Source organism: Salvelinus alpinus, chromosome 7, assembly GCF_045679555.1.
Source record: "Salvelinus alpinus chromosome 7, SLU_Salpinus.1, whole genome shotgun sequence".
Lineage (NCBI taxonomy): Eukaryota > Metazoa > Chordata > Actinopteri > Salmoniformes > Salmonidae > Salvelinus > Salvelinus alpinus.
This window is the reverse complement of record NC_092092.1, coordinates 37,432,243-37,459,793: the sequence shown is the minus strand read 5'-3', so window position 1 is coordinate 37,459,793 and position 27,551 is coordinate 37,432,243. Positions and strand designations below refer to the sequence as shown.

The 27,551-nt window shown below is 43.9% G+C and overlaps 1 protein-coding gene across 3 annotated transcripts; it reads right to left on the bottom strand.

Moving 5' to 3' along the window:
- Nucleotides 1-150: 150 nt before the first annotated feature.
- Nucleotides 151-25,548, bottom strand: LOC139580944 (serine protease HTRA1B-like). 3 transcript variants are annotated; one of them, XM_071410132.1, is made up of 10 exons: nt 25,429-25,548; nt 24,859-25,269; nt 17,083-17,182; nt 15,880-16,084; nt 3,977-4,171; nt 3,651-3,743; nt 3,075-3,189; nt 2,550-2,607; nt 2,357-2,452; nt 151-821 (listed from the first exon to the last, which is right to left on the bottom strand). In XM_071410132.1, the coding sequence occupies exons 2-10, from the start codon at nt 25,181-25,183 to the stop codon at nt 653-655; spliced, it is 1,356 nt and encodes a 451-aa protein (XP_071266233.1). In that variant the 5' UTR covers nt 25,184-25,269; nt 25,429-25,548; the 3' UTR covers nt 151-652. The 3 variants fall into 3 exon arrangements, with proteins under 3 accessions (XP_071266233.1, XP_071266230.1, XP_071266231.1); XM_071410129.1 differs by having other exon boundaries at nt 24,859-25,530; XM_071410130.1 differs by having other exon boundaries at nt 3,651-3,683; nt 24,859-25,529.
- Between the last annotated feature and the right edge of the window lie 2,003 nt (nt 25,549-27,551).

Genomic DNA, 27,551 nt, shown 5'->3' with positions numbered 1-27,551 from the left:
CCATACAGAGGGAGCAGCCGGACAGTGTGTAGAGCAGCCAAGCTGGATGTGTACACTGGGTTAGTGTGTGACTTTACTAGATGTGTATAGTTCAACTGTCAACATTCGTGTAGTCAGAGTTAGGATTTTCAGAACAGTAACGAACACCAGTTTTCTTTTTCAAAATCTTTTTATTCCCTCTGTGAAATTTTCGTCAAAACATATCAAGAGAAACACAGTTTAAAAAAAAAACACAACAATATCAGCAGTAACAAAAACAACTACAAAACTACGGTAATCTGTGACACCCACTTTTCTATCTGATTGAGGTGGGTACTCTGTGCAAGGACGTTAGTGGAGTATAAAAACAAACGTGATGGCAATAATCAGTTTCACTGAGAGCGAAGTGTCTTTTTGACTCATACATAAGGAAAACATTTTAATACAAAAGAGTAACAGGGTGCTAAAATATGTCTGTATTGCCCTGGATGCATTTGAGTTTCCAGAGGGTTCGGCGTGGGCCTCACAGGCCTCTGTAGTTTGAAGTGGGGGGGGGGGGGGGGGGGGGAACTAGTAGTTACAGGTTCTATGGTAGGGTGTGGATCCAGACACACCATCCCGGTTTAAGTCCGTGGTTTTAAACACTGAGAACCAGCTCGTGGTTGCTGAGAGGTCAAGGGTCAATATCCTCGGGGACGACGGTAAGCATGATGTCCTCGTTCCCCCGCCGGACCACCATTCGCAGCGTGTCGTCCCTCTTGATAGAGCTGCTGACATCACTGGCCGAGGTGATTCGCTGGCTGTTGATGGTGATTATGACGTCACTCTCCTGCAGGCCACCTCTGTGGAGAGGAGAGAGGAGTTAGGAGCATGTAGCAACAAAGAAATGTGCTTTACTGATATAAAGTAGAGTACGTAGGACTCTCAAAGAAGTGTATACCATTAGGTTTCAGCCCACAGAATATAAATAGACCCTCTTACGTCTGTGAGGAAAGAGTTTTCCCCATTCCAAAAAAAGCTAAATGAACTTACAGAGGCAGTAACATTCTTTTTAGAAACTGTGAGAAACAAAATCTGACCATAGTCTATGAGAAATCTAAGCGCCCTCGTTACCACAAATACCCATCAGACAAAAGGAAAGCCATTAATTTCCTTCAGCGGGAGACTGCTGCCTCAGCACAAATGATTTTATGTGGCCACAAAAAATATACAAAGACAGTGCATTCTGTAGGAGTGAGTAACCTAGATAGACTGCCCTATCATGCTGTTTATGTGGTCATGAAATGCTAATTCATTGTGCTATGAGGCCAGTCTACTTTTAAGACCAGAGGACAATGACCTCCAAGCAACCTTTTTGAGACTAAAAGACTACAGCCGTCTGCATGCTTCCTATCCAAAACAGTTTGTGCGTATAGTATGACAATTTGTAATGTTTTTGTTCATTTTGGTCTTCTGCAAGATTTCTTTCGGGTGTTGGTGCACACAAAACATTTTCTCGAGGCAAGACAAAGTTCGGGAGCCGAAGCCTACACCCTGTCGTCGGTCAATGGTCAACAATGGAAATGTGTTTGTTGTAATTCAATGATTGTTGACAAATTCTTTTAAATATATTTTTAAAATTTTACCCCCTTTTCTCCCCAATTTCGTGGTATCCAATTGTTAGTAGTTACTATCTTGTCTCATCGCTACAACTCCCGTACGGGCTCGGGAGAGACGAAGGTCAAAAGCAATGCGTCCTCCGAAACACAACCCAACCAAGCCGCACTGCTTCTTAACACAGCGCGCATCCAACCCGGAAGCCAGCCGCACCAATGTGTCGGAGGAAACACCGTGCACCTGGCAACCTTGGTTAGCGTGCACTGCGCCCGGCCTGCCACAGGAGGCGCTGGTGCACGATGAGACAAGGATATCCCTACCGGCCAAACCCTTCCCTAACCCGGACGACGCTAGGCCAATTGTGCGTCGCCCCACGAACCTCCCGGTCGCGGCTGGCTGCGACAGAGCCTGGGCGCGAACCCAGAGTCTCTGGTGGCACAGCTAGCGCTGCGATGCAGTGCCCTAGACCACTGCGCCACCCGGGAGGCTGTTGACTCATTTTAATGCACATTTTTTTACTGGAGAAATATTGCACCGAACATCTTAGATGTCAAATTGAACGACTAAGGTCTCCTCCGCAAAAATGTAAAAATGAATGACAGATTTCTGACTACGGCATCTCAAGATGGACAAACAGCGCCAGCCGAACCGAAGCATGCGGAAGCCTTTAGCCAACTACCAAAGGAGTCCTCAATGACGACTTTAACTGTTGGCTCACGTTTGTACTGATTTGAGTCGTTCCACAGACTTCTGGTTCAGCTCTCAGTAAACTACTACTTACGTCTCAGCTGGTGTTTTTGGGATGACCTCGATGACATATGCCCCTGAGGTAACATCAGGGAAGTCTGATGTTCTCTCCTTCAGCTCCTTTGCAAGCCTATGACCCAATGAAAATAGAGAGATAAGTGTTTAATGTGCCAGAAGTATTTGTAAGAATTGAATTCACAAGATGAACCTGGCTGGCTGAAACTTACGTTGGAGTGAGAGTCATCATCCTCACACCGATATACTTCTTCTTTGGTAATAATTTACCTAAAGAAAAGAGGATACATACTGCATAAGCATTACCAAGATGATAAACATTGAACATGTAATATGCAGTACCTGATCAAAGCCATGGGTGTGAACCTTTAGATAGGTCTAGCACAATATTCATATAGTCGTCTAACCGACAATAACCCTAAAAGTACAAATAAGTTGTCATAATCGTCTTAATACATGCATTTTATGAGTGGGGCGGTTTCAACTTTATTTTCAAGTAGATAGAAATAACCCAATAGCAGTCTAAACCATTTGTTTTTTTAAATGGGGGTGTCACCAAAGCTGAGTTGTATTCATTAGGCATGTCGTAGGTTATTTTCAAATGTGCATTAATGTATGACGCATTGCAATCTCAAAACCTTAAATAAAAAAATTAAAAAGACAATTATGACAACACCTTTGGCAATTTAAATGACAATGAATTGTTACCTAAATATCCATAATCGTCACAGTCCTACCTTTAGATTGTCTGCCGTGGGACTCTGCCAAGAACTGACGGATCTTGTCTGAGGGGATGGCGAAGGAGATTCCTGCTGTCACCTTCAGTGTGTTGATCCCAATCACCTCTCCGTCCTGAAGACAGAAACAACACGCACACACACACACACACACACACACACACACACACACACACACACACACACACACACACACACACACACACACACACACACACACACACACACACACACACACACACACACACACACACACACACACACACACAGAGGTCTCTTAGTCTAGTCCCACTTTCACTCTAACAGCTCATTTAGCTCCACTGATATGTATTTAATGCCACGTTTTCAAATAAAACCTACTAAACGCTGCTTTTGAGGAAACATAGGTCTTTACTTATGTGGATAAAAACAATGGTGCTATCACTAAATGCTGTAACGTGTAACTGCATTCATATAGCCTTATCTATCCCCCTTCGGAGGCGTCTTTATTCAAATACATCCCCCAGACGTCTCATAGATTTACATGAAACATATTCTAAGAGATGCAATCCTCATCAATAACAAATGATATCTTACCAGATTGACCAGGGGTCCGCCAGAGTTCCCATACTGAAAAGGAACAGCATTCAGGTTAAAGGGATGATCAGATGGTAGATCTACACTTCCTTCCTGTGTAATGGGGAAAATAAGGAGGAGCTACTGTTGTGCGTTCCATAACGAAATGCCATGTGCTTATATAGATCACAGCTGTGTGTGTGTGTGTGTGTGTGTGTGTGTGTGTGTGTGTGTATGTGTGTGTGTGTGTGTCAGGGTGTGTGTGTGTGTGTCAGGGTGTGTGTGTGTGTGTGTGTCAGGGTGTGTGTGTGTGTCTGTCTGTCTGATGATGTGTACGTATCACTCACGTTGATGATAGCGTCCGTCTGGATGTATTCCATATCAGAGTTCCTCAGGCCCAGCTCCTTGCCTCCTCTTTGGGTGGTGCTGACAATACCTGTGGTGACCGTGTTCTGAAGGGAGAAGGGGCTGCCGATGGCCACCACGAACTCACCAGGCCTGAGGTCAGCTGAACGACCCAGCAGCAGCACCGGCAGCTTCATCTAAACAAAGGGACACGGGACTCAGATCAGTCAAGGTGTTCACATAGATTTCATCCTGTGATCGTCACAAAAAAAGGGGGACAAAGAAACATATTGCAGGTAGAAATGTACTGTGCGCTCTGAACAGAAACAATGCGTACGGTATCTACGGTAACAAGACCACCCCTCTTTGGAGACGCACCTGAAGTGCCTATGCTACATTCTGTTTGTTTATGTACCACAGAAATAGCCCAGCGCCAGTTGAAATACATATGGGAGGTCAACATAAAGTTCCACAAAAATCGATCAAAAGGAAGTTGTGATGCCTGAAGCTATGATGTGCCGTGACGTCGGTGCACTCTGCATGCTTTCTGAAAACATATCAAGACAGTGAACCAACACTTCATCCATCTCAACGGCACAATCTACAATGGACAAAATCCATTAACAACGCCAGGAGAATGGATTGGAGTTCTACGGTTGGATCTATGGTAGGTCGTGGCTAGGTTACACCAGACCTTCATATTAATAGGACAGGGCAGCGGGGTCAGGGAACTTTGCGATGAGGATACAGTCACAGTATATGAGGAGAGGAACCATTGCCCCCCCCCCCCCCCCCCCCCCCCGACACCCTGGGCTCAGTGCTCCAGGAATCCAGACCTGACATCCAGACCTGACACAGGAATAGCAGGCCGCTCTCTGGCCGACAGCCCTAAGCACTCTACCAGATGGGCTGGAAGTCGGATAAACGAACACATTCCAGGAAGGGGGTCAGGTGGATGGAATGGGACTGGGAGGAATGGCTTTTGGCACATGGTGACATGTCTGCCAATGTGTCTTTCTGCCACCCATCTGTCACACTGTCACACTTACTGGGTTACAGAGTCTAGGATTTGTTTTTTTACATACACACAGTGGGATAATACTATAGTACTACTATAAGAGTACTATAATACTACTGTATATTTGTAGTTGGACAGTTTTGTCTGTGTTGATGTTACACACATACTGTAAGATACCGTACACACACACAGTCATACACCATCTAGCACAGGCCATCTTAGTGAATTAGTATCATACACAAGGCTGGAATCTGAGTTTCCTGTGGGACCCACTGCGGATGTGGCCTGGCCATCACTTGATCAAGATTCCACTTCCTAAACATTTCCTAGTAATTCCTCAAATGAGCGTAGCGAGTCCATGAAAACAGTAGATGAAAAGAAACAAAATGACAGTAGTACACTTGAGATCCAGCCAGGTATAGATCAGGACCATAGAACTCCCAAGATAATGGCATCTGAATACAAGTTTGAAAAGATACAGTGTCTCAGGATTATATCTACCTCCGGAGGCAAACGACTCACGTATAGTACAGTACCGTGCGCTGTATACTTCAATCTGCAGAGTCTTAAGGTATCTGGTGCATATCGCTCTAGTCTAATGAGGACGAGGGCTTTGAGTGCCACTGTTTTCTCCAGGCAGTGAGAGACAGACTGACAGACAGGAAGTGTTTTGCAATCCACGGTGTTGTACGCACAGATGCATTATCAGACCACGTGTCTCCCCTCCTCCATCCCCCTCCAACCCTTCCACTCCCCTCTACCCTCCTCCATCATCCCCCTTCATCCGCTCGAGACAGCTGGTCCCCCCCCCAGTCCCAACAAGCACCCAACGCAATGAACTCAATCCACCCACACACCAGTCTAACTGTTACTGTGAAGACGTGCAGAGGCACGCCTCTCGCAAACATCCTGTAAAATACCCTCCATGTACTGTAAGGAATTACCTTGGAAAATAAAATAATAACTGCGGTTGTGAGATGCAATTATGAAATATTTGCTTGCGAGGGGAAGGCTACACATGGTCTGTCTTTGGTTCTGTCTTTGGATAAATGTCAGGGGGGTCAGGGAACAATGGCTAGACTGCGGGGGGCTGCAGGGGGAGTGTCAGATATGGGAGTCTTCTGCAGAAAGAGAGCCATTAGTCAATGCTGCTGTCTGTTGCTGCTAAGGTGATTGACGAGGCACCTGTTGGCAAAGTGTGTGTGTGTTTGTGTGTGAGCTTGGTCTGTCAGGCCTGGACGTGTTTGTGTTTGTATCTATGTGTCTGGACCTGAGCCAATGGGGACTGAACAGTCAGACCACCAACAGAGTTACTGTAGATTGATTTGCTCAGTGCTGATTAATGCTGAAATTAAATATAAAAGACACAATTAAGCAATAAGGCACCTCGGGGGTGTGGTAGATGGCCAATATACCACGGCTAAGGGCTGTTCTTATGCACGATGCAACGCAGATTACCTGGATACAGCCCTTAGCCGTGGTATATTGACCATATACGGTACCACAAACCCCCAAGGTGCCTTATTGCTATTATAAGCTGGTTACCAACGTAATTAGAGCAGTAAAAATAAATGTTTTGTCATATCCATGGTATACTGTCTGATTTACCACGGCTGTCAGCCAATCAGCATTCAGGGCTCGAACCACCCAGTTTATAATATACTATAAATCATAGACTACAGGACTGTGATTGCCAATAAAAGCAAAGAGTGTTATACACATATAATAAATCCAGAACTGCATGTTAAATATTGTCTATCGTCAAATTGTTTGCAAACATTCCAAAAAGTACCTTTTGAAAAGCAGCTTGTGTTTCCATTTGGGATGAACAACACAGTAAAGCTGTCAAAGAGCTCGTGTACACCCTGTTTTATCCCAGATTTACCACTCTGTTTTCAAGGTCAATCACACATCCTTTTGGAAAACTCATTCTGCTACTGCTACGTTCTCCTGCCAGGAAAGGGAGGACCTTACTTTTCCTCCCTTCTCATAATTACTTCTAGCTGTGCGCACTCACACACGTACGCGCTCGTGTTCTGGACATCAGATTGCTTGCTTAGCGAGTACCACTTCCACCGCCAATGCGGTTCATACCTGGTTCGAACTCGGGACCTCTGCTTTGCTAACACACGGGACTGCCCTCCTTGCCCACGTTCCAACGGGTTGAGCCACTCAAAAGGCCACAATTAGATGGCTCCATCTGCGACATTTCAAGCTAGCTGTGGAGTGAGCTTACGGTACGTTCTTAAGTCCGTTACACATGCAAACGCAGTCCATTGTCAGACTTTATCAGAGTCAAACGATAAAAACTCTTCAGAAGTGGAGTTATGATGTCGAAACTTGCTGTTGCAAACCACATAAAAAGTCGCACGCTATTGAGCAGCATCTAGGGATAAGCCAGGGGCCTGAGAGGATTCACAACAAGGTGGCACAGAAAGAAGCCTGCCATGCTCCAGACACACCCCTCAAACATGCACACACACACGCACGTGCACACTCTACACAATATTCTGTCTCTGCTTGCATACAGGCCAGCAGAGACTATCTCTTTTATCTGCTAAGGCCACAGCTGAGTGTACAGTGTTCCCACAGCCCCCCTCTCTCTCTCCTTGTGTGGCTCTCCAGTCTGGCAAACACCTTTTCCACTTCCTCTAGTGTAAAAACCCTTCCTGTCCCCAGGCAGGAGCTGTTCATCACATTGAGACGATCATGCATGGTGAGGGCTTCCTCTGAAAATAAGATTGAAGTCTGTCATAACTCTATTAGTCCACAGGACCCGTCTGTGACTGACCTGGACAAGGTTCCTAAGGGGTTACGCCGGTCTGGCTGTCTCCTGTCTGAGGAAAGCCAAATGGGAAAATGGCCTAACTTCAAGAAATGGGGCCATTGGACTTGGCACCGACCATAGCAAGGATGAGCATCTGAAGTGATTCATCATTTCCCTCTTTCTGCTGATGTGATCTTTCCTCAAACCAACTTTCAACCGATGACAAATGCTCTCCGAGGCTGCTGAAAAGGGGAAAAACAAAACACACACACACACTCACACACTTATATAACCCATTCCAATAAAGGCTCATCAATCCCAGATTTTGACTAGAATATCAATTTTCAGTCCAGGCAGATGGAAAAGCCTGTGACTGGCTGTTCCTAGATCAGGGACAAGGTCAGTAAATCACATTCAAACACTCAGACTCTGGGTGTACGTTTTCAGGACCTGACTCTGTTTGTTGCTCTCAACTGTTTGTTGCTATGGACTTAGCAGTTCTAGACAAACTTACCACGTCACTTTGTCTTTCCAGTTAATAGGAGATACAGCAAATCCCTCCAGACAGATGTCACTGAGGACTTAACAGTACGACACAAAATCTCCCAGACATTTGCAATCGGGGAATCTTTTTCCTGAAACCTTCATGTCCCTGAGGGTGCAACACAGCCCCAAAGACATCATTCAGAGCCAAGAGAGAAACACAAGCCTGGGAACGCCAGCGTCCGGTGGAGGCATGTATTGGGTCTTTCATCTCTGTTCCACACCACTAGAGCTTGCCTCTCTTGTGTCTAACAGACTCCACTCCAAATGAATGACACATATGTTACAAATGTCCTCTTAAGTAGAGTGCGGGCTTTACCCTGGTTTCGAAGTCTTACCGAGCGCCATGGAGAGAGATGGATGTTAAGGGTTCCACACGAGATGGACAAGACAGAACCCCTGAAAGAATGCAAGGATGAGACACGCCGACTGAGCGATGACTTTGTTGATGCCAGTGTCACAACTAAAAAAAATATCCATCTCTCTCTTTGAACTTGTTTGATTGGCACACATTGACTAGGTGGATACAACCACAGGTATGAGTCTGCCTTTGGGCTGGGATGGGCTGGGTCCTTCTCTTCTCTGTGGTTTGGATTAGTCATGGTCGAATAGAAAATATGAGTTGGCGCACACCCAGAGAAAAGGATTTGATGTAAACTCCCAGTCATTTATTTGGTAAATCACCAACGTTTCGGCATCACCATGCTTTAGAATTACTGGGAGTTTATACATAGAGTGCGACTCTATTCTTTTTTATAGCTTATTGGATTAGTCAGGAACATGGGAAAAAGTGTAGCAGGATAAAGACAACATCTGCTGGATGGAGAGACAACTGTATGGTAGAGGTTTAACATCTGTTTAGTGTTACCTAAAACTTGTTTACTTTATCCATGTTTTCGATTGATTCACCATACTCCGCCATCTGTGTGGGGCTGCTGAGACGAATCTGTCTCTGTCAAGACGATTCAACAAAGTTTCTCAACGGGGTCTTCAGACCGACCGTATCTTAACTTGATGTCTGTAAAATCTCTCATTGACATCAACGAATGATTGATGTGAAAACTTTAGTTACGTAACGCATGCAAACTTCAAGTTAGAATTCAGGCTGTCATTGTCAACAGTGGCAGTGTAAAAGAGGGTTAACTCTGGCCACAGAGTTGGACAACATCACTTTGCTGACCAGCGGAAACAAGCTCTTCGTGACCATTATCTAATATTAATGCATACAGTAATACGCCTCCACCTGTGAACCACATGGCACCAGGATCTTCCTCTTTACAGTACATCTGACTACTCAACGGCCTTCATATAAACAGGTCTGGTTTATTTGAGGCTGTTTGAGGTGAAGATCACACCTCTTAAGGATCAGACCCTTTATTTCAATTTTCGCCTAAAATGACATACCCAAATCTAACTGCCTGTAGCTCAGGACCTGAAGCAAGGATATGCATATTCTTGGTACCATTTGAAAGGAAACACTTTGAAGTTTGTGGAAATGTGAAATTAATGTAGGAGAATATAACATATTAGATATGTTCCATCATCTTTGAAATGCAAGAGAAAGGCCATAATGCATTATTCCAGTTTAGGTGCAATTTAGCAGTGTGCGTGTGCAAAGTTTTAGACTGATCCAATGATCCATTGCATTCCTGTTAAAAATGTTGTGTCATGTCTGCCAAAATGTGCCTAATTGGTGTATTGATACATTTTCATGTTCATAACTGTGCACTCTCCTCAAACAATAGCATGGTATTCTTTCACTGTAATAGCTAATGTAAATTGCAAAGTGCCGTTAGATTAACAGCGATCCTGTAAAGGTTTTAAGAGGTTTTAAGAGGGAAAGGTTTTAGGAGGGAAAATGTAGAAGGGTTCTTTGACAGATGTGAAGCAGTGGTATACCATGTACTGCTACTGCACAGAGAGTTCAAGGCAGTTCATTCAGTATGATGGGTAATGCCCTCCAGGTGGTGATTATGTAGCACAGTTAGGGACCTTATCCTCCTGGATGCAGGAAGCACGGCCCCAGGAAATGTTCTGTGCTGTACAGATCCGGGGAAATGAAAAGGACAGTTGAGGGCCCCTTCAATTATATGTTAATGTAGATGTTTGATTAACGAGCATGGTAACAATATACTCTAATGGATGCAGTTCTTGATGGCATTGAGGGACTAGAATCAATGGCCCTTTGTGCCCATAGAATCCATGTTGGACGATTACCAAATCTAGACTAGAATCAATGGCCCTTTGTGCCCATAGAATCCATGTTGGACGATTACCAAATCTAGACTAGAATTTCTGCTGAACAAAGACACCGCGCAGACATGAAGAACGGAAGGATTTTCAAAAAGTACAAACCTTTATGATGGTAAGAGGGCATAATATTGTCCGAGGCGTCGTGCAGAAGACGAAGTACTAGTGCTACAAGGGAGATACTACATCGCAGGTCTGTTTTTGTGTGAACTGTCTTCCAATGACACAGCGCAAAAGATCACATGAACCACATAAAAACCCAGCCACCAAAACAACAGAGAGCCATCGGCAGAAAAACAAAGGCTTCTCTTGTTGTGTGGACTATGATTAACCACGGCACTCCTGTAGTTTGACAGAACTGTACACAGCATTTGGAAGTGACTCATCCATAGGAATTCACTTAGTGACATTTACACATGGACACATTTCCTCAACCAGTATTTATTATAGGCTGCTTGATGTTCGTTCTTTCCTCAGGAATGAGTAACTTTGGCAAGGTTCCCTGTACCTATCTGTCCTCTATAGAGAACTTCAACAGTACGGCAGCTATCAAATCTATCACGTAACAGTCTATGTACTATACATGTTTTCCCTCTGATATCAGCCTTAGCTCCACTCTCCTGCCTATCCAACCTCCGTCCCACTGTGGTCATGTATTAAGATTAGTGAACTTCCTCAGCCGAGTCCCAAGGGCCATAATTATACAGTGTGCAGATAGCGTCACTGAAAATATTTATGCATTTCCGGAAAACATGTTTCATCATTGTCAATAGGCTATGCAATGGAGGACTATAATTTGTGCTAAAGAGGATCAGTTGTTTAACACTGATGTACAGGCTTCCTCTAAAGTTCACGGAGACCGAGACATGTACAGGATATACAGTGCCTTGCAAAAGTATGCATCCCTTTGCCGTTTTTCCTATTTTGTTACAGTTACACTGTAATTTAAATGGATTTTTATTTAGATTTCATGTAATGGACATACACAAAATAGTCCAAATTGGTGAAGTGAAATGAAAAAAAGAACTTGTTTGAAAAAATTTAAAGAAATTAAAAATGGAAAAGTGGTGCGTGCATATGTATTCACCCCCTTTGCTATGAAGCCCCTAAATAAGATATGGTGCAACCAATTACCTTCAGAAGTCACATGATTCATTAAATAAAGTCCAACTGTGTGCAATCTAAGTGTCACATGATCTGTCACATGATCTCAGTATATATACACCTGTTCTGAAAGGCCCCAGAGTCTGCAACACCACTAAGCAAGGGGCACCATGAAGACCAAGGAGCTCTCCAAACAGGTCAGGGACAAAGTTGTGGAGAAGTACAGATCAGGGATGGCTTATAAATGTTTTTTTCGAAACTTTGAACATCCCACGGAGCACCATTAAATCCATTATTAAAAAATGGAAAGAATATGGCACCACAACAAACCTGCCAAGATAGGGCCGCCCACCAAAACTCATGGATCAGGCAAGGAGGGCGTTAATCTGAGAGGCAACAAAGAGACCAAAGATAACCCTGAAGGAGCTGCAAAGCTCCACAGCGGAGATTGGAGTATCTGTCCATAGGACCACTTTAAGCCGTACACTCCACAGAGCTGGGCTTTATGGAAGTGGCCAGAAAAAAAGCCATTGCTTAAAGAACAAATTAAGCAAACACGTTCGCCAAAAGGCATGTGGGAGACTCCCCAAACATATGGAAGAAGGTACTCTGGTCAGATGAGACTAAAATTGATATTTTTGGCCATCAAGGAAAACGCTATGTCTGGCACAAACCCAACACCTCTCATCACCCCGAGAACACCATCCCCACAGTGAAGCATGGTGGTGGCAGCATCATGATGTGTGGATGTTTTTCATCGGCAAGGACTGGGAAACTGGTCAGAATGGAAGGAATGATGGATGGCGCTAAATACAGGGAAATTCTTGAGGGAAACCGGTTTCAGTCTTCCAGAGATTTGAGACTGGGACGGAGGTTCACCTTCCAGCAGGACAATGACCCTAAGCATACTGCTAAAACAACACTTGAGTGGTTTAAAGGGAAACATTTAAATGTCTTGGAATGGCCTAGTGAAAGCCCAGACCTCAATCCAATTGAGAATCTGTGGTATGACTTAAATATTGCTGTACACCAGCAGGAACCCATCTAACTTGAAGGAGCTGGAGCAGTTTTGCCTTGAAGAATGGGCAAAAATCCCAGTGGCTAGTTGTGCCAAGCATATAGAGAAATATCCCAAGAGACCTGCAGCTGTAATTGCAGCAAAAGGTGGCTCTACAAAGTATTTACTTTGGGGGGGTGAATAGTTATGCATGCTCAAGTTCAGTTTTTTGTCATATTTCTTGTTTTTTTCCAAAATAAAAAATATTTAGCATCTTCAAAGTGGTAGGCATGTTGTGTAAATCAAATGATACAAACCCCCCCAAAATCGTTTTAATTCCAGGTTGTAAGGCAACAAAATAGCAAAAATGCCGAGGGGGGTGAATAATTTCACAATACACTGTATTCCAGGCAATCCATACAATTATAATACGGTAACAGCAACACCTAGCTCTTACTGTATCGTCAACCATCTAGGGTTATTAAAGTCAACACAAGAGAGAGTTCCAGCTTTCTGTTTGCACATGCCCAGAAGGTGTGGGACCTCAACAGCCATGCAGACTAAAGAGAACACTGGCAATTAGCACCGCCATGACCCAGATCCACTTAGCCATTTAGTCCGTCAGTCACTAAGCAGCGAGAGATACAGAGAAGCATAGTCATGTCCTTGTTGCCAGCAGGAGACCATTTCTCTTTACTGCCTGTCCATTGACGCCGCCGAAGCTTGCACAGACTCATCCTCTGACGTGATGGAAAGAGGAGCAGCGAGCAAACCAAGGCACACGCAGATACCCGCCTAGCAGGGTGCGACTGTGTGGCTCCGGTGCCGCTTTAAGGACGATCCGCAGGCTAGCTACCACCGTGGCCCAAGTGGACACAGACCTGCAACCGCCATTACACCAACGCCATTACCTCTTTCCACCTCGTGCTCCAGGACAGGGTCAGGGAGTTTGGTCACTCCGTCTGGAAGGGGTCAGTCAGTCCTTGGGTTCTGTCCTAATGGTTCTTTCTGTGTTTATGGTGGGGTTATTACAGTGTAATTGTCATTTAATGACTTTCAACAATTTAGGTCTCTAAGGGTCAGATGTTATCTGGAACTTACAGGCCTCCAGAACTAATACTGTAAGATACGTTTACTGAGAACAGTGGAACAGTTCCTAACTATTAAAGAGACTTGAAGTCATTATGGGAGAAGAAAAAACACACTGTCCATGCTCAGACTTTATCAAAGACATATGATGAAGAAAAAAAAACTTTCAGAAGAGGGTTTATGATGTTGAATCTTGCAGTTGCCAAGCCAGAGGCCTTAGAGGATTGACATCAAGGTGGCACAGAAAGAAGCCTGCCATGCTCCGGACACACACCCACACATACACATGCACGCACGTGTAACACATGGGGATGTGTGAAACTTACTCTGGTGCCGACTGGTAATACACTTCAGGAGGGCGGTAGCGTGTGCTAGCAAGGCTAAAAACAGTAAATTACATCTAAATCATAGCACAAAAAGACCCTCCTGCTCTTGAAAATTTTTCACAGTTTTTACAATTAATAATGTTCGTTGCTGGGGCGCCCTATATCAACAATCCCGCCATGCTAATATACACTGCTCAAAAAAATAAAGGGAACACTTAAACAACACAATGTAACTCCAAGTCAATCACACTTCTGTGAAATCAAACTGTCCACTTAGGAAGCAACACTGATTGACAATAAATTTCACATGCTGTTGTGCAAATGGAATAGACAAAAGGTGGAAATGATAGGCAATTAGCAAGACACCCCCAATAAAGGAGTGGTTCTGCAGGTGGTGACCACAGACCACAGCAGGCCACAAATATGCATGTGTCTGCTCAAATGGTCAGAAACAGACTCCATGAGGGTGGTATGAGGGCCCGACGTCCACAGGTGGGGGTTGTGCTTACAGCCCAACACCGTGCAGGACGTTTGGCATTTGCCAGAGAACACCAAGATTGGCAAATTCGCCACTGGCGCCCTGTGCTCTTCACAGATGAAAGCAGGTTCACACTGAGCACATGAGCACGTGCCAAACGTGACAGAGTCTGGAGACGCCGTGGAGAACGTTCTGCTGCTTGCAACATCCTCCAGCATGACCGGTTTGGCGGTGGGTCAGTCATGGTGTGGGGTGGCATTTCTTTGTGGGGCCGCACAGCCCTCCATGTGCTCGCCAGAGGTAGCCTGACTGCCATTAGGTACCGTGATGAGATCCTCAGACCCCTTGTGAGACCATATGCTGACACATGCACATTTGTGGCCTGCTGGAGGTCATTTTGCAGGGCTCTGGCAGTGCTCCTCCTTGCACAAAGGCGGAGGTAGCGGTCCTGCTGCTGGGTTGTTGCCCTCCTACGGCCTCCTCCACGTCTCCTGATGTACTGGCCTGTCTCCTGGTAGCGCCTCCATGCTCTGGACACTACGCTGACAGACACAGCAAACCTTCTTGCCACAGCTCGCATTGATGTGCCATCCTGGATGAGCTGCACTACCTGAGCCACTTGTGTGGGTTGTAGACTCCGTCTCATGCTACCACTAGAGTGAAAGCACCGCCAGCATTCAAAAGTGACCAAAACATCAGCCAGGAAGCATAGGAACTGAGAAGTGGTCTGTGGTCACCACCTGCAGAACCACTCCTTTATTGGGGGTGTCTTGCTAATTGCCTATAATTTCCACCTTTTGTCTATTCCATTTGCACAACAGCATGTGAAATTTATTGTCAATCAGTGTTGCTTCCTAAGTGGACAGTTTGATTTCACAGAAGTGTGATTGACTTGGAGTTACATTGTGTTGTTTAAGTGTTCCCTTTATTTTTTTGAGCAGTGTATTAAACCTGGCCTGCTCCAAGAATATTATGAAGACCATTTTTTCATGCAGGAATTTGTCGGCCATAAATAAATTAATCCCGTCTGTGTTGGCAGATGAAAGACTATCTAAAAAAGACTTATGATACTTGTCTACTCCATTAATAGCCGCTCTTAATCTCTCCATTGCATTTCTGTTCTCTGGCACCATCTCAGAGAAAGAGATGGAGAGGGAGAGGGCAAGTGCGTGAGCGAGATCAAGATGGCGAGCTAGATAGGAAAGGAGGGAGTTAAAGAGAGAGAGAAAAGCGAGGTTGAGGTAAACAGAAGAGCTTGTAAAAAAAAAATACAAAAATAAGCACCAGTGCATTCAGAGATGACTGGAGAAGAGAGAGAGGTAACAGGCCATACCGGGGTGTCGATCTTGATGAGGGCAATGTCGGCCTTCTCGTCCACGTCTGTGATCTTGGCGTCGAAGGTGGCGCCACTCTTCAGCTCCACCTTCACCCGGTGCTTATTGGCCACCACGTGGGCGTTGGTCACAATCAAGCCGTCCTCTGACACCACGAAGCCAGAGCCGCTGGCGACCGCCACCTCACGCTTAGAGAACACCATCCTGGGGAGAGGACAGACAGGAGACAGAGTGTGAGACAGGAGGACAGAGGGTGAGACAGGGAGACACAGGGTGAGACAGAGAGTGAAGGTGAGACAGGGGGACAGAGGGTGAGACAGAGAGACAAGGTGAGACAGGGGGACAGAGGGTGAGACAGAGAGACAAGGTGAGACGTGGGGACAGAGGGTGAGACAGGGAGACAGCGGGTGAGACAGAGAGACAAGGTGAGACAGGGGGACAGAGGGTGAGACGGGGAAACGGGGCAACAGGGAAGCATTATTTATCTGTTTGCACCTAAAACACGTACAAGTTGAAGAACTGTTCTGCAAAATGTGTAAGTCCACATGTTCATGAGGAGACCACATGCTACTACTGCCAAACATACACCGGGATTTTGCTCACCGCAATTCCTCTTGCAGATCACTTGAACAAATTACCTGATGATGTGTTTATTAACAGGAGGGCCGGGGAGCATGTTTGTCTCCTTATGGCGACAATAGGATCCACTTTGTCAGGCTGACAACTATGTACACAGCTGTGCAAGGCAGGAGATCTGGCCTGACATCTACAGTACTAAATATAGGTATTTATTTGTCTAACACTCCCTCCACCGCAATATAATTGATTAGGGTAATAGTTGGTAACTTTGTTGTCATAAGTTTTACTGGGAAGAACAGTATCAGATACCTGAGCCCGTATTCACGAAGTGTCTCAGAGTATAGCAGTGCTGATCTAGGATCAGTTGTGACTTTTAAATGATAATGAATAAGATACGGAGGACCTTATCCTTGATCAGCATTCGAACTTGGAGACACTTTATGAATACGGCCCAGATACCTGTAAATCTACTGTGGTCAGTGTGTGTGTGTGTGTGTGTGTGTGTGTGTGTGTGTGTGTGTGTGTGTGTGTGTGTGTGTGTGTGTGTGTGTGTGTGTGTGTGTGTGTGTGTGTGTGTGTGTGTGTGTGTGTGTGTGTGTGTGTGTAGTAGGGGAGGTCCTTACTTGCGGTACAGTTCAATATGAACCACAGCGGGAGCGATCTTCTCCACCACATCAGCGATGAAGTTATATCTGTGGCGCAGACTGTCTGGATTATCCTGGCCTGAGAAAAAATTCCAGAAACACACTATTAACATATCATCAAATACATACAGGGGAATTAGTTCAGGGTTATACCATGTTTCCAAAAGACCTGAAATTAGAGGGTATCTCATACAAGCCCTGAAATGAGAGCATATCTCATTTCTGGGGGGGAAATGATTATTTTGGCTTGGACTGGACCAGTCCACAGTATCAATCTGTATAAAATGTTTGTTCAAAGTCTGAGCACTAAACTATATATAGATATACACTGCATTCAGAAAGTATTCAGACCCCTTAACTTTTTCCACATTTTGTTATGTTACAGCCTCATTCTAAAAGGTATTAAATACAACATTTTCCTCATCAATCTACACACAATACCCCATAATGACAAAGCGAAAACAGTTTTTTATAAATGTTTGCACATTTATAAAAAAATACATATATAGAAATACCTTATTTACATAAGTATTCAGACCCTTTGCTATGCGACTCGAAATTGAGCTCAGATGCATCCTGTTTCCATTGATCATCCTTGAGATGTTTCTCCAACTTGATTGGAGTCCACTTGTGGTAAATTCAATTGATTGGACATGATTTGGAAAGGCACACACCTATCTCTAGAAGGTCGCACAGTTGACAGTGCGTGTCAGAGCAAAAACCAAGCCATGGGGTCGAAGGAATTGTCTGTAGAACTCCGAGACAGGATTGTGTCGAGGCACAGATCTGGGGAAGGGTACCAAAACATTTCTGCAGCATTGAATATCACCAAGAACACAGTGGCCTCCATCATTCTTAAATGGAAGAAGTTTGGAACCACCAAGACTGGCTGCTCGGTCAAACTAAGCAATCAGAGGAGAAGGGCCTTGGTCAGGGAGGTGACCAAGAACCCGATGGTCATTCTGACAGAACTCCAGAGTTCCTATGTGGAGATGGGAGAACCTTCCAGAAGGACAACCATCTCTGCTACACTCCACCAATCAGGCCTTTATGGTAGAGTGGCCAGACGGAAACCATTCTTCAGTAAAAGGCACATGACAGCCTGCTTGGAGTTTGCCAAAAGGCACCTAAAGAACTCTCAGACCATGAAAAACAAGATTCTCTGGTCTGATGAAACCAAGATTGAACACTTTGGCCTGAATGCCAAGCGTCATATCTACAGGAAACCTGGCATCATCCCTACTGTGAAGCATGGTGGTGGCAGCATCATGCTGTGGGGATGTTTTCAGTGGCAGGGACTGGGAGACTAGCCAGGATCGAGGGAAAGATGAACGTAGCAAAGTACAGAGAGATCCTTGATGAAAAGCTTGCTCCAGAGCGCTCAGGACCTCAGACTGGGGCGAAGGTTCACCTTCAAACAGGACAACAACCCTAAGCACACAGCCAAGACAACTCAGGAATGGCTTCGGGACAAGTCTCTGAATGTCCTTGAGTGATAATGCCAAGAGTGTGCAGAGCTGCATCAAGGCAAAGGGAGGCTACTTTAAAGAATCTAGAATATAAAATATATTTTGATTTGTTTAACACTTTTTTGGTTACTACATGATTCCATATGTGTTATTTCATAGTTTTGATGTCTTCACTATTATTCTATAATGAAAAACCCTTGAATGAGTGGTGTGTCCAAACTTTTGACTGGTACTGTATATACAGTTGTAGTCAGAAGTTTACATACACCTTAGCCAAATACATTTAAACTCAGTTTTTCACAACTCCTGACATTTAATCCCAGTAAAAATTCCCTGTTTTAGTTCAGTTAGGATCAACACTTTATTTTAAGAATGTGAAATGTCAGAATAATAGTACAGAGAATTATTTATTTCAGCTTGTACTTCTTTTATCACATTCCCAGTGGGTCAGAAGTTTACATACACTCAATTAGTATTTGGTAGCATTGCCTTTAAATTGTTTAACTTGGGTCAAACGTTTCGGGTAGCCTTCCACAAGCTTCCCACAATAAGTTGGGTGAATTTTGGCCCATTCCTCCTGACAGAGCTGGTGTAACAGTCAGGTTTGTAGGCCTCCGTGCTCGCACACGCTTTTTCAGTTCTGCAAATAAATGTTCTATTGAACTGAGGTCAGAGCTTTGTGATGGCCGCTCCAATACCTTGACTTTGTTGCCCTTAAGCCATTTTGCCACAATTTTGGAAGTATGCTTGGGGTCATTATCCATTTGGAAGACCCATTTGCGACCAAGCTTTAACTTCCTGACTGATGTCTTGAGATGTTGCTTCAATATATCCACATAATTTACCTACCTCCTGATGCCATCTATTTAGTGAAGTCCACCAGTCCCTCCTGCAGCAAAGCACCCCCATAACATGATGCTGCCACCCCCGTCCTTCACGGTTGGGATGGTGTTCTTCAGCTTGCAAGCATTTTTCCTCCAAAACATAACGAAGGTCATTATGGCCAAACAGTTTCACCAGACCAGAGGACATTTCTCCAAAAGTACGATCTTTGTCCCCATGTGCAGTTGCAAACTGTAGTCTGGCTTTTTTATGGCGGTTTTAGAGACGTGGCTTCTTCCTTGCTGAGCGGCCTTTCAGGTTATGTCGATATAGGACTCGTTTTACTGTGGATATTGATACTTTTGTACCTGTTTCCTCCAGGATCTTCCCAAGGTCCTTTGCTGTTGTTCTGGGATTGATTTGCACTTCTCGCATCAAAGTACGTGAAACTCTAGAAGACAGAAACGTGTCTCCTTCCTGAGCGGTATGACGGCTGCGTGGTCCCATGGTGTTTATACTTGCGTACTATTGTTTGTACAGATGAACGTGGTACCTTCAGGCGTTTGGAAATTGCTCCCAATGATGAACCAGACTTGTGGAGGTCTACAATTGTTTTTCTGAGGTCTTGGCTGATTTCTTTAGATTTTCCCAAGATGTCAAGCAAAGGTGCACTGAGTTTGAAGGTAGGCCTTGAAATACATCCACAGGTACACCTTCAATTGACTCAAATTATGTCAATTAGCCTATCAGAAGCTTCTAAAGCCCTGACATTATTTTCTGGAATTTTTCAAGCTGTTTAAAGGCACAGTCAATTTAGTGTATGTAAATTTCTGACCCACTGGAATTGTGATACAGTGAATTACAAGTGAAACAATCTGTCTGTAAACAATTGTTGGAAAAAGTAGATGTCCTAACCGACTTGCCAAAACTATAGTTTGTTAACAAGAAATTTGTGGAGTGGTTGAAAAACGAGTTTTAATGACTCCAACCTAAGTGTATGTAAATGTCTGACTTCAACTGTATATCCTATACTGTATACTCTATAATATGTAAGAGATAATCAACAGGGGCTATGCGTTCTCTGGAAAACAATGAATTAAGTGGAAGGTGTGTTCCACGACGCGCTAGTGGAGTGGAACTGACCTTCCATGGAGTTGCATTATTTTCCAGAGAACACACAGAGCCACGCTAGAAATGTGTTCAACATCCACCGAAGTAGCTAGCAAGTTTACTAGATAGCTACAGTAGTTGGCATGGTAACCAAACAAACAGACTTGCTATTTTAGCTAACCAAGCCATCAGTCCTGGCATGCCATTATGAAATTCGATTTCAACCAATTATGTTTTCTATTCGAATTTTGCTCTAAAAAGTAGCTCAAACATAGGACACGTAAGAATGAACTGTAGCCATTGAATTATACCACGCAAATATATTGTGCGTTATAGGGAAATAATGCACGATCTATAATGCCTTTCAAGCCAATCAGAAACAAGTATTCAACCATGCCATGGTATAAACTTTTATAAACAACCGTTAAGAGCGCATTTGGCCTCCTATCATCACTATACTATATAAACAACTCGATTGATAACATCCACAAGGGTAGTGTGACTGACAGAATCCAGATCAATCTGAAACAGGGAAATTGGAAGATTCGCTTTGAGGCTCGATATTGTACAGCATGGTCAGTCTTCTGATCATCTCACTGAGCTTATAAAACTCAGGAAGTGACTCAAATCTGAACTTGTATAACCAAAACACTTTATTTTAACTTGCGCAACTTTGGTTCGGGAACAGCTGCAGCGCGTGCAAAAACGTTTGCAATTACCCCTTTTCCTTTGGTTATTCATCTCTTCCACTTGGATCTGTGTCGGTCCAGTTAACGAATATCTCCAGGCCTATACTCCATTTCCTCCTTCTAATAAATAGCACCTTTCCAACCCACCTCGCAAACTGATGAAAGAGTTATTTTAAAACCCCTATTTGGTGTGGTTTGGTCTCACACAACCTATGATAGGCTAAACATAATGCACTGCAGATGGGTTGAACTGAGCTCTCCCAATCACCCCCAACCACAACAGGGACAGTCACACGGACACCTACACTCTAAGAAAAAAGGGTTACAAAAGGGTTCTTCGGGCTGTAACCACAGGAGAACCCTTTTTTGGTTCCAGGGAGAACTCTTTTTGGTTCCACGTAGAAGCGTTTTGGATTCCATGTAGAACCCTCTGTGGAAAGGGTCCTACAAGGGACCCAAAAGGGTTCTACATGGAACCAAAAAGGGTTCTTCAAAGGGTTCTCTTATGGAGACAGCCAAAGAACCCTTTTAGGTTCTAAATAGCACTAGATAGCGCCAGACACAGTGCTGGATGAGGCGTAGACATTCTCCTTGCTCTGCATTGTGGTGTATTAGCTTCTGGCAACATGGTATCCATCCAACAGGTCCTAACAGCTCCATTAATATTATCTCATTCTAAGGAGTTTCACAGACCTAAAAAAATTCCCTCGACCCGAACTGCAGATAGAGACATGCACTCTGGCATGCCATGTAAAATGGCCTTTAATCAAATCACATAAAAATACCTTTTTATAAAGATCAAAGAATATGCTGTAAATTGAGGACTTTCTTAATCACTATGAGTCACACCATCTCTTTGGTGCACTGAAAGCATGATTGAACAGACACACAGGCAGGTTGGGAAATAGATATACAGAAGTAGTATTGTGGCATGTTGTTTTGACTCCAGTTAGCTAAACATAATGGAATTATCATCCAAGATAAACATATTTTGTGGATGATATGCGAGAGGAATCAGAAAACTCTTGTCACACACACACTCGAAAACAGACTCACACACACGCACTCACGCGTGCACGTACTCACACACACACACGCACGCACGCACGCACGCACGCACACACACACACACACACACACACACCAAATTTAAATCACGTAGAGAGAGAAAATAATATCCCATTACCCTTACAGATGTGGGTTTCTCTGCCTAGCAGATCTCTTGAATATAGGGCATGGCCAGTCTATTTTTGCCCACTGAAGTGCCCATCGGTTATACTGTATGACACTGACACTTGGCTTGGCTGTCTGGCCGCATGGGTCCCTCTCATATCACACTCTCTGAGTGAAGTGAGAACATTGAAAGACAGAGGCTGGCAGGAAGGGTAATTGTAATGACCTAATACTGTAGATATGGTCTAAGACAACTGTGTGGAATAAATCTACTTTAACAAGTTATTTTTCATTTCCAACGGTCTGCATGTTTGAGGGATTTCTTGCAGAATCTGTGAGTCTATTGAGATACTACCACGATTCGCAATAGATCAAAACCTCTGCTGGGCTAACTTTGTGCCCTTGTCCTTGAAACAACGCCTGTCAATCAATCAATCAATCAATCAATCAATCAATCAATCAATCAATCAATCACCCATCCATCCCTGCCCATTCATGTGACCAGCGTGTCCATGCCTGCACATGGGCATTCTAGTCAAGCATCCACTGTTATTCCCATGGTGATCTTGACATAAGTGGTTTATACGTTTTTCCATGCGGAAGCTGCCCCTCTCCCTCTACTGAACGCACTGGGTAGCAGGCTGCATTTCAGTCTGGACCATCTGACTACCTTCAGATCAACCTTCAGCTCTTCAGAGTCTGGGCGATGGTCTTTCACTGTCAGATGGTCTGTCGCAGCGATCTCCATCGTGTCACTCAAACAGAGAACAGAGCATCATCAAGAGAAATAAATAAAGAGGTATTAACTAAGTATTAGTTAACTTAGCTACCAATTAAATAAAACAAACTAAACCAATTTGATTTGAACCAACTAAATCTGTTGTGTACAAAACACGTTATGGTAGGAGATTTCATTCACATTTCTTTCCATTCAAAAGGTATTAAGTCACCAGCCCAGTGAACTTTCTACCTACAGTGTTTCGTTGATCTTGTATCCATGTCTGTCAGTCACACGTACTGTACATGCGAAACGAGTCACCTCATGAAGAAATGGGTTGACAAAACATGGCTCTATGACTGTAGAATTTGACCTAGATCTGGATCCATCTGGTAGAAGTTATACAATCTACTGACTCCATCAGGACCAGATGCTATGACATCACAGGTGGAAGCAGCTCATGTGACTCAGAGACCTTCCAGATCTTTGGCTTGGCTGAAACTCCTGGAGACCTCACTCAGCTCTGAGCGGTCCTGTGCTCGGTTATTGAGTGTAACAGCTATTTTTGGGGTGGTGAGGTAAACTCATATCAAGGTAAGCCAGTCCTCTGACCTGAAGGGGGGAAACAGAGTTCCAGAATCTGGGACGGAGTTTTGTGTTCAAAAGTTAGGAGAGGGAAGAGAAGGAGGAGGAAGAGGATGAAAATGAGGGAGAGGAGGAGGAGGGAGTGAAGAGCGGGGAGCAGGAGTTGGATACTCAAATGTTCAGACAGGGGCTAAACTGAGCTGAGATTTCACCTTCCTGTGCTCTGTCGTCTGTCTAATCTGATAGGGCTCAAGTTATAACAGAGAGGCTCTACTGTAGCTACTGATCTAGGTGTGAATGGTGTGTTCACAGCTGTGTGTGTGTGTGTGTGTGTGTGTGTGTGTGTGTGTGTGTGTGTGTGTGTGTGTGTGTGTGTGTGTGTGTGTGTGTGTGTGTGTGAGTGTGTGTGTGTTCTCAATATATACCTCAAGGCCAAGCATCACAACTATACACATCGGCAGAAAGCCAGTATTTATTTACACTGCATACACCAAGTTCCCAAGAAAGTCAGATTTCAACAGGTTTTGACCCTGTATTAATATAATAAAATGTGACTTTGGAATGAAAGACCTCTGGCGTAAGATGCACTCAACTGAAGTACTGAAGTGCTGAGAGCTGATGTTTGCAGCCAGCTTTGTGCCAACTCAGATCAAACTATCTGCATGTGGAGCCCTACAAGTCACTTAATTAGTCAAAACAGCCATGAAGGCACACCACTGAAATGTCAATCAAACTGCATTAAAATGTATTATTAACCAACAACTTAAGATATTTTTTAGACACGATATCATTAACATCACTTATCTCCTTGTGAAAAACATTTTAAACACACTAAAGCTCTGTCTAGTTTGACTGGTAGGCTACTGTTAAATGTCTTGGGTGGGATTGTGATACATTCTGACAAACTGGCTCTACCACTGGGTCCAAACTGCTCTACGCCACAGTAAAACAGATCCCTTTGAACCTTCATATTTACAGTCATTTCATTTCATTTCTTTGCAACATATTATTTAGGGAGCATAATTTACCGCAGACCAATTCACTGGATAATATCATCTCCATTTGGTTGAGGCCTACACCCTTTACACATTATGGTTTTACGCACAATATCGTACATGATTGCTGATGGGTCTACCAAAACATACAGTGATTTTGATACATTATGTTGAATTCCAACATAGACACATACCTTTGCTACAGGTTCCTCTCTGTATGAAGATGATCGGTGGCTGCTGAAGCTTCAGAGCCCGGTTACTCAATCTCTTCAGTTCGCAGATGTTTCGGTAGGACACCCCGTCACTGCCGCACACCGGGTCCGCACCTTTGCAGACGCACACACCGTTTTTGCCCCGACGCCTTACTGTGGCGGACACCCCAATTCCGTCCGATATCGAGCAGTCCATGCCCTCTCCGCACTCCGGGTCCCCTAGTCTCCCCGTGCCGCCGCATACATCACCTTCTCCGTGCGCACAGACCGGACAGCAGTCGCATTGGTCAAGGATGTCGCCGGCCATACAGTCCGCAGGGATCGGGGGACATAGAAATTTGTCACATTTATCTGGACAGCCGATGACATATCGCTTGGCTCTTGACTCGCAAACTAAAGGAGCAAGAAGAAAAGTTGCGCAGAAGACGGACCAAAACATTGTTAAATATTAAAGTATCTAAAAATGTACAAAGTTGCCACAAAACTACTCTTTAAACTTTACGACTTTCTACAAAAAAATATGTTTGATCTGCATAAATAAACGTTACATACATTTGCAAATAAATGTCAGACGCTTTTCACTAAATTGAGCTTTGTTGGTCTACTGCTGTCAGTCGACAAAGATGCTCTAACTCGCTCTGTGGGGCTGCTGTGTGAGGCTCCAGAGTTTATAAAGGCAACTGGCACGTTGTGGCAATATAAACAAGACAGGCGATTGGTGGACTCATCTGATGTGCAGAGGGTGCAGTATGCATGCCTCCTCCACCCACCCCCTTACAAACACAATGTCAGAGTGTTACGGAGTTCATTTCAAACTGCGTATACTGTTCTATGTTCCTGTAGGATACATTGCTTCATTCAGTTGAGCAAAGAAAATATTTCAAAACAATTTTGCTCTTGTAGTAGCATAAGCCTGCCCTTCAATTTCCACTGTGTATAATTGAGTAGGCCTACTATAGATTCAGTTACTGCACTGGACAAGGCCTAATTATTGTTGTGCTGCAAGTAAAAGACGCCAGAAGCAACTGCATGCCTGTTGATCATTGACTTTTCCATTGCCAGACTATCAATGTTAAACAAACTGGTTACGTAAAAACAAAAGCCACCATATGCTTGGTGCAGTTGTCAACAAAATGCATACAATCCTCTGAAGTTGAATTTACAGCAGGAAAAGTGATGGAATGAATTGAATGCAAAGGTTATCGTAGTTCAGTTTAAACGTTCAGGGTTGCAGCCCTTTGTTTTTGGGGTTGATGGTCTGGGTTGGGGCCAGGCATCCGCCCGTGTTATCTCCCCTCTCACATTGGAGTGAGTCAGGATTAAGTCAAATGTTTCTGCATGCTACAGAGGCGTATCACATTATTCCGAGAGCCCTAATGTCTACGTCAGTATTCCGGAATGCTCATCCATTCCATGGCATTCTACACGAACTCAAAAGCAAATGTAATCACTTCCATGTGCTGTTTGGAATGGATTGACCGATTACCCTAAACTCATATTCCATTTTAAACGACAGATGCTCGCAACAGTCATTTCCACGAGTGCTGTGAAACTAACTGTGTTTGTATGTGTTAACGTTACCTCCCTCATTGCCATAGAGACCCATAGAGTTTGAGTAGACCTGAGGGAGGCCTTTAGTATGACCTAAAGACTGACTACAAGGCAACAGGAATAGCAAGAGCGCTCTCTGTTTGTCTAAGTGTCGACAGCTACAGTGAATGTAACACTAATTCACAGGCACTTATGCTGGAGAAACAGTCTACTCTCCCTTTCTATCATATCCACCGGGAGTGAGAGCATTGGGAGTGTTTGGGAGTCGTGTTGATCACTTGTAGGATTTGACAGATTGTGACAGGAAATGGTGACGTATGATCATAACTAGCTTTCTCTAGGATGCCACTACAGAAAACCACTAACATCAACCCTAGATCAGTAGTACATCAACGATTGTCAGAGTTGACTGAATCAAAGTGTAATATAGTACATGTACTGTATTACAGTGCCTTCACAAAGTATTCACACCCCTTTACTTTTTTCCACATTTAGATGTGTTACCAAGTGGGATTAAAATGTATTTAATTATTTTTTTTATTTTTTTGCCATCTACACAACATACTCTGTAATTTCAAAGTGGAAGAAAATTTCGATTTGTTTTTTCAATTAATGGAAACTGAAACACTAATATATTTTGACGAGATAAATATTGAACCCGCTGAGTCAATACATATTAGAATCACCTTTGTCAGCGATTACAGCTGGGAGTATTTCTTGGTAAGTCTCTAAGAGCTTTGCAAACATGAATTGTACAATAATTTGCCCATTATTCTTTAACAAATTCTTCAAGCTCTGTCAAGTTGGTTGTTGATAATTGCTAGATAGCCATTGTCAAGTATGCCATAGATTTTAAAGGCAATTTAAGTCAAAACTGTAACTAGGCCACTCAGGAACATTCAATGTCATCTTAGTAAGTATCTCCAGTGTATAATTGGCCTTGTGTTTTAGGTTATTGTCCTGCTGAAATGTGGATTTGTCTCTCAGTGTCTGCTGGAAAGCAGACTGAACCAGGTTTTCCTCTAGGACTTTGCCTGTGCTTAGTTATACTCCTTTTCTTTTTATAAAAAAAACACCCTCCCTAGTCTTTGTCATTTAGTTTAGTATTGTGGAGTAACTACAAT

Excerpts from the sequence above, each read along its gene's own strand:
- LOC139580944 (XM_071410129.1), bottom strand. The coding sequence starts at position 25,315 with ATGTTTTGGTCCGTCTTCTGCGCAACTTTTCTTCTTGCTCCTTTAGTT. Across the intron at positions 17,183-24,858 it reads GAGAGGAACCTGTAGCAAAG|GCCAGGATAATCCAGACAGT; the intron begins GTATGTGTCTAT and ends ATTTTTTCTCAG. Across the intron at positions 2,453-2,549 it reads ATGATGACTCTCACTCCAAC|GCTTGCAAAGGAGCTGAAGG; the intron begins GTAAGTTTCAGC and ends ATTGGGTCATAG.